The 12,071-nt window shown below is 49.8% G+C and overlaps 1 protein-coding gene across 9 annotated transcripts in view; it reads right to left on the bottom strand.

Moving 5' to 3' along the window:
* The window catches only part of NTM (neurotrimin), a 735,295-nt gene that overhangs the window by 72,597 nt on the left and 650,627 nt on the right, over nucleotides 1-12,071 (bottom strand). For all 9 annotated transcript variants that reach the window (XM_059719464.1, XM_059719465.1, XM_059719466.1 and 6 more), the window contains one exon: nucleotides 4,131-4,256. In XM_059719464.1, the coding sequence (XP_059575447.1) occupies nucleotides 4,131-4,256 (126 nt within the window). The remainder of the gene's footprint in view (nucleotides 1-4,130; nucleotides 4,257-12,071) is intronic.

Below are 12,071 nucleotides of genomic sequence, written 5' to 3'. Positions count from 1 at the left end.
CTCTTGAATGCCTGCATACACCAGGGGCCCCTCTACACATTCAGACATAGGTGCAAAGGGATCAAATGTGAGATCCACACAACTACACCTCCTGCTATGCCACATGTGCAAGGCAAGAGGTGTGACTGTGGGACCATCGTGCCTTATTGCCAGTGCAGGGGGAGCCTGAGATCACATCCCAGCACCCCCTGCAATGGCTCCTGCGCCTATGAGCCCGACCGCTGATGGGGCTCCCAGTGGGGAGAGGGGGGTGGGGGTGGCATTCTCACTGCAAGCCTCACGGCCGAAGAGCCTCAGAGCAGTGGGGGATGCTGCCACCACTGTGAACCTTGGCAGCTGCGGGGATGGCAGCGGGCGATGCACCCCAGTGCCTGGAAGCCCCTCAGTGGGGCTGGGAGCCCCTCGGTTGGTGGGGCTCCCAGCCACAGTGCAGCATTTGGCCACATTGTTCAATTGATGGCTTGATTAGAATAAACTACTAAGTTATTACACCATTTGGGGGGAATAACTGCTTGTTTTATCACACCATGAATTGGTTGGATGTGCGGCTGGGTCACAACTTAAGGTGTGGTTAACTGGTTAATCATCCCTTAAATGTAATGTGTAGAGGGGGCCGAAGTGACCTGCTGTTCCTTATTCTCCTTCATCCACTTAGAGGACAATATTTACTCTCCCAGCCTCATCTAGGGTCCCTGGCTGCAAGAGCCTGAAGAGGGGCAGAAAAAGAACGCGAGTGGTAGCAATGATAACAGGAGGGGTTGTTGCAGGGCAGAAGGAGGTTACAGTGGCAAAGATGCATGGGGAAGGATACAATGGGGGTGGTGCATGTCAGGAAGGATTGTGCATATGCATTGTGCAACATGGAGCCCCGCAGGGGTATGACTCACAGGTCCTATAGCAGAGGGAACGGGACCCTGGGATGATATGAGCACAGGATGCTGGAGGTCAGGACTGAAGCATACTGGGGAGACAGTAAGGAAGAGTAGAGAGGTGGAGGTAGAGAGGAGGCATGTGTGGGAACAGCATGAGAGCTTGGCTGGACTGGATAAAGCTCTCCTCCAAAGTCACTGGCAACCACGATCCTATTTTAGCTCACCGTGAGAGCACCTTGGAAAGAGAGATGAATGGAGATGTGCAGACGAGTGGCCAGCCTGCCCTGCACAGGGATCCCCAGAGGCTGCAAGCAGTCTGGGGATGGCAGAGGAGATCGCCCAGCAGCCCCTGTGCTTCGGTGGCAGGGATGGCATCAAGAGGAAACCCACCTACTTTGGCTCTCATCAGAAGAATTAAATGGTGGGAACAGCTTCTCCTGTCTCCCCGCCACAGGCAGTAACCCCTTCTGCTTTAAAACAGAAGGCTTTAAAGCCTGGGAAGCAGGTTATGGAGCTGTAGGAATATGGATACGATTGTAGAGATGAGTGATGTGCATTCAGTGGGGTTTACGAGTGCCATGCTGCTGAATATATATCATGCTAGACTAGAGCAATGCAGGCAGCTAGAAATCAGGTACCGAGTCTCCTCGGTTGTTGCAGAAGCTGGGGGCAGGCGGGAAGGAGCCTGGACTAAGATGAGTCACTGGGCTTTCAGGCTGTTTCCAGAATAAATGTATTTAATAACAGGAAGGTACAGTACCAGCAAGGATCTCTAAGTACTTTCCCAAAGGGGGTAAATTCTGTTATTGTCTCTATTCTGCAGGCAGAGGGCGGGATACTTTGTTCCTTAAGCTGACTTTATGAGACTCAAAGTGGACTTATTTGACCCTGAAAATGCCAGTGGAAAAGTCTCATTGCAAGGGTTAACTGTTGCTGGGAAGACACCTGGAGCAATCTGGACAGTGAACAAGCCTGCACTACCCCTGGCATAAAGGAGGGTCACTGAAGGGCCTCACCCCAGGTGAACAAGCTTATCAGCAGCTTAGCTGGACCCATTCCTCACAGCCCCCTCTCTCCACTCCATCCAGCTGCAGTCGAGAGCCAGGGGACTTAGGCCCAGAAGAGAGAACTGGCTCACGACGCATGGACGAGAACCCAAGAGTCCTGGCTCTAAGCCTCGTCCCTGCCCCATGGGACCGCCTTGCCCTGCCCAGCTACCTGACACATTGGAGGATGGACAGACAGACATGTCATGCCTGGTGACAAGGCCAGGGATGGGTGGCATGAAGGGATGTGGGTGAGGTTTAGAGCTGCCCTGGTGATCTCTGAGCTTGGTGTTTGAGTCAGGGAGAAGCCAGGCTCCTGAAGATTTGCGGCAATGATTAGCTCTATTTGGGTTTTGAAGGCACGGTCTGTAATCAGGGCCAGGAACCAGGTAAAAGCTGCTGTTGTGAATTACCCAACTCCACAGGTAATTTCTGATTAGCTCACTCCTCTCCCCCAGTGCATCCTCAGTTTCCATAGCAGCTAAGACCTGAGTAAAATGGAAACATCTGGTTCAAGCGCAGGTAAAGCTCCCCTGAGGAAAGAAATCTGCTGGCTGGCAGGAAACACAGAAAACAGCCCCTCTGCAAAAAAGTAGCCTCCGAGCCCATGTGGGAGGGAAGGCAGGCATGATGGAGAGAGAGGGCATGGAAACTATGGGGAGAAATAAGGGACTGGCAAGGAAGAGGCAGGCATGGGGAAAAGAGAGGGAGAGAGGAAATGGGGAAAGGAAGGACGGGAGGATCAAGAAGAAAAGCAGCAAGAGAGGAATGGTGCAAACAGCCCGGTGCAGAGATGCCTTCCCCTAACTGCTGCTTGACTGTGGTCAATGCAGTGGCAGGAAACTCCACCCGGTCCCACTTGAGGCTCAGTTATAGTGGGAAGCACACAGAGATCTGTGGCATGGACCCACATGGCGAGACCTCACCCACCCAGGAGACATGCCAACGCATGCACGAAGGGCCAGGGCTGAGACACCTGTTTCAGAAGAGTCACCTCTTAAACCGTGCAAAGGGACAGATCAAAACAGCGGCCTCCCTGCTTACAGCCCTCCTGCTCCTTGCAAGACCAGTGACTTGACCCAGCAGGACAAAGCACAAGGGCAGCTGAGATCTGCGGGGCTGCAGTAACTGCAGTCGTTGGCAGGGTCTGGACACACAGACAGCTGGCACTGGAAGCACCACCTAGCACTGCCTGAGCTTTGCTCACTGCCTGAAGTATGTGGGGCTACCAAGGACGCAGCCTTCTAGGACAAGGTGGGTCCTCAAGTTGGGACATGGCAGAGCAAATGGGGAAGATTTCCAGGACATTAACATGGGCTAATAAATGCATTTTTGAGATGCATTGATGAAGCACAAGTTGTAAGCAGAAATTATACATGATCACAGAGAGCCAGCCCTTGTCCTGCAGTGGTATTCAGTAGGCTGGTACTTTGCCAAGGTCACTGTGCTTGAGTTACCACCTTAGTGTGTTTGACCAGGACTTCTTGATTCAATACGACCCAGGAAATGCCGGTGAGTTCAAAACTTCCAACAAGATTAAACAGAATGACTGGGCAAGGTCTAAAAAGTGCTCACCTATCCCTGTGATTTGTACATGAGGGAATTCATGCTCCAGCAATCAAGCCCTCACAATTACATTCATGTTTTGTTTACTAATTAATGAGAAGTGACAATTAATGCTGCTTACTTAGTGGATTTTGTTCCTCTCTGCAATGCTATTTCTGGTTCCTCCTTGCAATGAAATGAAAAAATGTAACAAACAACGCTTTGAAAATTGCAGTTTTTGCAAAGGCACTTTGTAAATCCTGCAAAACTGAGCACTTTTCCCTCATACACATGCATGCTCTTGAAGAGCTCTGGAGATCACATTAGTCTCTTCAGAGCATTCAACCCATGGTCATGACATAAAACCAGACCTGGCTCTTATCACACGTCCTCCTCATAAACAAAGCTGTGTGCTTAGTTCTCACTGCTCTCTTCAATGAAGAGCATAAGCCAGTTCATGCACTGGGATCCCTTCACCGGGTGGGGAAGGATGAGCTGTTCTCCCAAGTCATGGCCAGGTCACAAGTCCACACTCCAGTTGGGATCACTCCCAGTTGCCTGCACCATACCCTCCTTTGGGCTGATGGTACCACGGGAGGCCTCCTGTCACCCCCCAGCAGGAACATCCCCTCCCTGCAATGCACTGGAGAGCACGAGCATGTCTTACCTTTGGGCGAGATGTGTCTCCAAGTAATTGTGGGTTCTGGTCTGCCTGTGGCCATGCAGTTGAGGCTGATATTGCCACCCTCATTGATGGAGATATCAGAGGAGATCTCGGTGATTTGAGGAGACACTGTAACAAAAAAATAAAAAAGCAGAAAGTAAGAAGGAGATCTTGACTGGTTCACTCTCTTTCTTCAGGCGTGGCTGTGGGCTGTGGTTTCTCCTCCTCTCCCAGAACTTCAAACTAAGTGCCAGTCCACCAGACATGGTGGTAAAGTACCTGGGGAGTATGGGGTATCTGAGGTGAGATGAAGCAGGAGGAAAAATGGGGGTCAAACACCTCGAAGGAGCTTTGTTCTGCTCACGCACCAGGAGTCATTAGTTTCTGATCTGCATGGCTCTTCTTCACTGCCCTGTACCTGGGGTATCTCCACCTTTCCTGCCATGCTTTGGCTCCTTCTTGCAAACAGATGTGTATGTGGCCTCCCCAAAGCATCTCTGTATTAAAACCAGCTGCAGCAGGGTGTCTAAAGAAAACTATCCTCCCTCCCAGCAGTCCACATGTCAGAGTCTGCGGAGCAGTGGCTGGAGGGGTGTGGAGAGGCTGGACTCGTTGCTCCCAGCCCTTTATAGATAGGCAGACCAGCCCTTTGTTTTAAAGATGATCGTGGAGGCCTGCAAAAAAGCTGGGGACAAGTGAGTAGAGCCTAATAGCTACTCGTGAGAGCCTCTACTGTATCAGAGGTGAGGCCAGGAGGAAGAGTCACCAATGGGACTGCAGCCACCCTACACCACTGTCCAGGAGGCAGGAAGCAGGGGAGAAGAGGACCAGGTATCTGAGCACTGTATCCAGGGAAAGGGTGGACACAACATGTCCAGAGGAAGAGGATGGAATCAATGGCAACAAAGAAGGATGAGTAAGGGGAGAGGTGGAGGAGCAGGACAGACATTACTGAAGAACAAAGGAGTCTAGTTTCACTAGGGGATGTGATACGGGAAGGGAGAAGGTCTGCACAACCTCAAATGGGACAGGAAGTCTCAGCAAGACAAACTAATAAAAAGTCCTGTGCACCTTAACAGAAAATAATCACCTTTCTATTGTAAACATTTTCTGGACCTTCTGATAGCATTTAATAGAGAATTGACCCTGGAACTCTGTAGGATCATTTTAAACCATTAACTTCTAGAAAGCATCCTATTCTGTAGGAAGTTCAGTAGGTTTCCTATGCATTTTTATAGAACTCTATATATTTCTTTCTTATTACTGTATCTTCTATAGGGCTTGTTCAGCACCAGAACCTGGAATCAGATCAGAATCATAAAAAGTTTGGGTTGGATGGGACCTCAGGAGGTCACATCTAGTCCAACCCCCTGCTCAAAGCCCCAACTAGATCATCCCAGCCAAGGCTTTGTCTAGAGGGTCTTAAAAACCTGCAAGGATGGAGTTTCCACCACCTCTCAGGGTAACCTGTTCCAGTGTTTTACTACCCTCCTAGTGAGAAAATTCTTCCTAATATCCAGCCTAAACTTCCCTTGCTACAACTTGAGATGGTTACTCCTCGTTCTGTTACCTGCCACCACTGAGAACAATCCAGCCCCGTCCTCTTTCAAACCCCTCTTTAGGTAGTTGAAGGCTGCTATTAAATCCCCTCTCAGCCTCCTCCTCTCTAGACTAAATAAGCTCATACCCTCAGCTTGTACACACCAGCAGAGGTCTATCAGCTTCAATGGAGCTAAATTTATCAACGCCAGTTGAGAATCCAGCCCGCTGCACTCACTTTGTGTAAGGAAAGGAGCTCTGCCATTACCATTCTTGGCTTTCACCCTTGCCACAGAACTTGGAGTAAAGCACCCCTTTGCTTTCCTGCCAGCTCTCTGCATCCACACCTGTGGGGAATAGCTGACACACGCACAGCCCTTTCCAGGGGCCTGGCTGAGTCCAGAATGACTGCAGTGGCCTTGCACACAGTGCCTCCGCTGTACAGGTAAGTAATTTATTGATCTGTAAAATGTTCCAAGACGCTCTGGAAGGGATTATGTCATGGCAGCGCCAGGCAATAAAATAAAAAATGATGGATTTTTGTGAACGCGAGGGTGATTTAGGGTTTGTAGCTGGAAGTGTAGTTAAAGTACATTTTAAGTGGAAATCAAGGTGGGTAATGAATTACTCTCTGTTTTGAAGGGCTTCTGGGAGTTCATTTTTCCTGCTTTGGACACAACAGCTAATCTGCTAATCATGCACCAGACAACAACAGCGGATCAGAAGCAAGCTAAACAGAAGGGGTTCTGGGACAGTGCCATGTAGAGCATGGAGATGATGCTGAATGAAATATGCAGATTTAAGTGAGTTATCTTACTTGCTGCCCAAAACCTAGTCTGACTGCATTACTGATTCTCAACCTTTGGGGGACTCGTGGCTCCCCTCACTGGATCAAGGCATCTCTACATAACTTGTCAGTTGAGTGGCACCTAATTTCAAGGACAAAATCATATATTCCAGTGCTTACCTCCTTGCAGAAGGGCCAAGCAGTGGTGATGGAGGAGTGGCCAGGAAAGGACAATCCTGAGCCTGTGTTTATCTGCTTATCTCCTCATACCCTGTGGCACCCTTCAAAGGACTTAGCTTCACACTGCATCACCCTGGTTGAGAATCACTCGACTAGGTGGTGGGTACCCCTTTGAACCAATACCCCAGCAGGGAGCAAAGAGATGCTATGCTACCAGAACTGCTCCCTTCTGGAGCAGATGTACTTGCATGTAGTATTAGCTCTGTTACAGTTGCAGCAATAAGCCCTTATAGACATTGGAGTCATGTTGTGCTAGGAGAGATATATACACAGAGTAAGATACAGCTCCACCCTGAGGACCTTATAGCCTCGACAAACAAAAGAGACAAGGAAAGCATGGCTAACCGCACTTTAGAAGTGGGGGATGGGGGCAGAGAGGTCAAGTGACATACCCAAGGTCACACATGAAGAAGCAGCAACTGAACCCAATTATAAGTCCCTACCTGTTGCTTTAACTAGTAGATCAGCCTGCCTCCACTGCAAGTCTGGAGCATTCGAGTGGAACCCTCTGTAACTCGAACACCACTGAATCAACTTCCCTCGCACACGACTGGTCTCGCCCAGCTCACTGGGACTTAAAACCCAGCTCCCGTCTGCAGACAGCAGAACATAACCTAATGCATTTGCATTTGCATGAGGAAACCCAGCAGATAATACCAAATTCTGTACTGAATGAATTGCCCAAGCTAAAGATTGGCCACGTTTTAAATTTAAAGCATGATCACAAGGGGGCAGAGTTAAGGGTAAAGCTTCCAACTCTGCTTTTCATAGCTTACAAACACGTATGTTCACTGTGTATTAATGCTAGGATTTGCTTTGAGGCTGTAGCCCTTTTCTTTTTTTTCTCTCCTCAGCCCAGCATAGGATAATTTGCAATCAGATTTTTAAGCACTTGATCTTTGCTTGAAAAGTGCTTTGAAATGTAAGCCATGATCTTTCATTACTTCTACACCACCTGGCAATGGGCCCCTCCTCTCAGCTGCCCAAGTGGTCCGAGAGAGGGGTTGGGACAAGACATAATGTCTCTCCGGGCTGGGCTATGAAGAAGTTTGCTCAGATCAGTGTCAGATGGCAGTAGGCAAAGGTGGCATAGCCATAGTGGGGAAGTAAATGAGAGTGACAGCGGGAAAGAAGTCTTTAGTTACCCTTTAAATTAAACGTGCAGTGTTCGGATTTAACACGACAGTTATTGTATGCTAATTAAATGCTTGAATAATTAATTAAATGAATTATTTAAAATGCCTTTCTTGGGACGTAACAGGTATATTATAAGATTTTACTACACTAGGGAGAAAAGGCTTAATAAATAAGTGATCGTAAATACAATGTGATATTAGTTAACATTCAATGGTGGCCCCATTACATCTACATTAAAATGCTTTATTTAGTGGCTGCTATTTTGCTAGCAATGGGGTGGGGAAAAACATCCTCACGCTGAAGGGAAGATGCAGATGGACCCATGCCCAGATGGGATGAATAAATAAATAAAGCTAAAGAAATGCAGGCCTCCCAGGTGGGAATTCGCTCCTCGTTACCAGTCCTTGTGTTCTCAGCATCTCTCTTGCTCAGAGGTGATTAAACATGGCAGTCCTGGTCTGAGCTGCTCCAGTGACACTGTGCAGATTTCCCTAGAGTAGGGCCTGTGCTTTTATGGCTTTTTTCTTTTGATCGCAATGACGGGGAAGGTGTTTGTATTGCACGAGTCGATGCGGCCCCTTCCACGGATCCTTGAGCCAGGCCACGGCTTTTTCCCAGTTTTCACACATACATAGCTCCGAAGACAGAAAACGGAGCACTTACATATTTAATGCAAACAGATGGTGCGCACACATTGCATTCACACACATGGAAGGGAAGGGGGCATCAGCATGCTTCATGCATTTAATGGGTAGAGATGTATGCACATGGGCTTACACCAACACGTGGGCCACAGACTTCCACATCCCCCTCCTCACAGACATGCCCCTCTCCAGTGCACATTTCTGCACACACACGCTCACCTGCACTCTGCCCCCACTCCCTCCTCACACACACCCCTCTGCACTTACATGAACGTATAGCAACAGATGTGCTGTCAGCAATCGGGACGTGCATACACCTCTGGACATATACAAATGCACACCGACAATCTAGCTGCACCCCCCATGCACACACACACATCCAAGCTCCTTCCCGATGACACTTGGTGCAGGTCATTACCAGGATGACTGATGTCTCCTGTGATTGCTGTTCCAGCCTGTTTTTATAGCCCTTTCTTATTTGCATAAACATCTCTGGCTCTGCCTCCTCGTTCCAGCCCTACTATCTCCCTATCATCATTATCTTCCCATCCATCTTCCCCTTCTGGAGCACAAGGCTTGTGCTGACGGTGCCATTCCTTTCCTCTGACATGATGTCCGCACTCATCTCCTCTGCCACACCCCCCCCGCCCTGCTGCTCAGCTCGCTCTCCTGGGAGCAGCCAGCTCCTAATGCACTTGACACCCAGCTCTGCCCGTGGGGCTGCACCCCTCTGTGTGGATCAGGTAGCTGGGAGGAGCACTAAGACCATTCAGAAATCCCCCTCATCTTTAATCTGCAGCCTTCATTAGAAGGTGGTTTTTAACCACTGAAAGATGAGATTCTCCAGCACCCTCCCAGGAGGGGTAATGGTGGCAGTGAAGCCTTCCTAATTTCATGATGGATCTTTGCTATGGTGACGGGTGACAGCAAGGGGCTGGCCTCCGTGATGCAGAAGGCCCTTTCCAGCCCTATATTCTAACAGAAACTCAATTCAAACTTCCCAGGTTTGCCCAACTGGCCTGTGCATTTCCCATGGGGAGGGAAAATCCCACTGCCTACTAACAAGGTTGACAGCTCAGAGCTTGTCCGCTGGAGTGGATCCTCTTAGGGCACAGTGTGGGAAATGCTTAGTTCGTGGCTTCTTATGGGACAGAGGTGTGAGATGGGCAGGAGGAGCTCAGCACTGACAAGCCTGAGATGCATCTGGGCCTGCAAAGAAACTGGTTTTAGGGACCCAAGGAACTTAAGAAGTGAGAAAATGCTAGCACCTCTGAGGTTTCATAGTGTTTGGGGGGTAATGCCTTACACACCTAACCCCTAAGCTCCTTTGCAAAGTTGAGCTTAATTTCTGCTGTGCCTCAGTTTCCCATGTATAGAGGCTATCATCCCTTCCTGCTCTCATGAGCATGAGGTGCGGCTAAGTACATTGAAGACCATTATGCTCAGATACAATCGAGATGGATAGGGGCCATACAGGGAATTTAAATAGGCGGAAATGGCTCATTGATGCCTATGATTTATTGCTAATATGGACATTGATGGGAAAGGGGGCAGTGATGCAGATCACTGTGTATTACATGGTGATCCAGGACCACCAAAACAGCCTTCAGCCCCAGTCAAGTGCTCTGTAATGACCTAAAGCACTGGCTCAAATCCCAACTCCTCGTGGTGCAGTACAATATTGTATCACTGGAGACTGCTGTCGGGATGTTTTCCCAACATAAAGCACGCACCCAAAGCTAGGTGACATCTGCCCCAGAGCAAAGGAAGCAATATAAAAGAACTAGGGCTGTTAATTAATTGCTGTTAACATGTGCAATTAACTTAAAAACCAATTAACGTGTTAATTTTTTTTAACAAGTTAATTGCATATGTGGTTTTGGAGCCTGCACCCAGGCTGCCCTGCCTGAGTGGCTGCAGCAGGAAGGAGGGGCGGGGAGGTGCACCCATGCACCCACAACCCCCATCTAGGGCCCTGAGAAGCCAGGCTGGCAGTGCTGGGGGTCTGGGGAAGGCAGCACTGAGCTGCAGCAGGGCTACCTGGCACCCTTGGGCCCACAGCTTGGGTTCAAGGCAGGTCAGGACTGTTTGGGAGCTCTGGCACAAGCTGCCTCCAGACCTGCAGGTCCTTGAGCATCCCTGGTCTGGGCCTCTGGGGAGTGGTGGCAACAGCGGCCCCATGCCCTGCACCTCCGTGGAGGCAACCGCTGCTGGCGGGTGGGAGCGGGATTCTTGCAGAAACACTTCCCACAGCCCCCAGCCTGCACCGCCCTATATGTCTGCCCCCAGCCCAGTGACATGCGTGCCCAAGCCTTGCCCAGCACCGCCACTGCCGCTCCTCCCCGCGCTGCCCAGGCTTCTACTGGGACCTTAGTGGCATGCAGCCACTAAGCAAGTAAATGGGGAAGATGAGGCAGACTTCAGAGTTTTACAGAGGAATTTCAGGACTATCCCTCCTATGGTGAAAGAGGGCCACAAGGAGGGGAAGAGTCTGCAGCACCATCACAGAGCAGAGCTCGGAAGAGGATCCAGCTCTACCGGTCAAGTCCCCTCCCGCTGATGGGACCAGGTGGTTTCCAGTACAGCCCCACTCTAGAGGACATCAGCATCTGGGCTACACGACACTGCACCATACAGAACATCACCCACCACAGTCTGTAAAAGGAGACAACTGGAAGTAATGAAGTTGGAACCAGTTCAGGAGAGTGACCTAGAAGTAAAGGCCTGATAGCTTATTCCTGGTCCTCGGAGCCATTCGCTCCCTCCCGGCAGCATCCAGCCCGGTCCGTTCCACCCCCATTAGCATAAGAGTTCACAGAGCACTCAGTTTAATTGCTGCCTTGATAGCAGACCCCTCCATTGTGTCTTTGCTCTCTGTTGTGTTTGATTTTTTTTTAAGGGAGTTAGAGAAGAGGCTGAGAAAGCAGCTTCTTCTATAATAGGTGTATTATAAATCAGTGTGGGCCATTCAAACACCGCGCTAATTAACAGAGAGACACAGGGGGCTCGATCCTTCTCTCCTGCCAGTGCAGATGAGAGCAGCACTAATGAAGTCTGCAGAGCTACACCAGCTCAAATGAGAAGTGCCAACCTCTACGAGCCTGACCTCTTCCTCCCCTCCGACGCCAACGTCTTTCCCTTCGCCTTCATAAAGACAGGCGTGCTTTTTTATTTGTATGATGTGGAAGACCCTGGAGGAGGCTGAGGCCTGGAATAGCCCCTGCGAGGCACTGCACATCCCCAAAGAGCTCATACATGAAGGGTAGGAGCAATGAAGTAACACCACGTCCACTTTGCAGACAGAGAGCAGAGGCACCGAAAGAATAAGTGTGTGTATGTGTGTGTGATTCACTCTGGTGCGAGGACTGGCTGAGGCCCATGGTCTGACCCGCAGTAAAGCAGTGCCCTTGTGCCATGAGGTATTTAAGGCCCAGTTCTATCCTGCTAAGGAAACCAGATGGGCTCAGCAGAGCAGTCAGGAAGGCACATCCAACATTGCACAGTTCGACAAGTGACCATGGTAGGCTCTTCCTGTTTTATAGCAGATCCACAGGAGAAGTGGCTTGCTGACCTGGTGGCCCGGCTGGCTGAGGTGGC

This window comes from Alligator mississippiensis, chromosome 16, assembly GCF_030867095.1.
Source record: "Alligator mississippiensis isolate rAllMis1 chromosome 16, rAllMis1, whole genome shotgun sequence".
In the NCBI taxonomy this organism is placed as follows: domain Eukaryota; kingdom Metazoa; phylum Chordata; order Crocodylia; family Alligatoridae; genus Alligator; species Alligator mississippiensis.
Note: the sequence above shows the minus strand (reverse complement) of the source record. Positions and strands in the feature narration are given on the sequence as shown.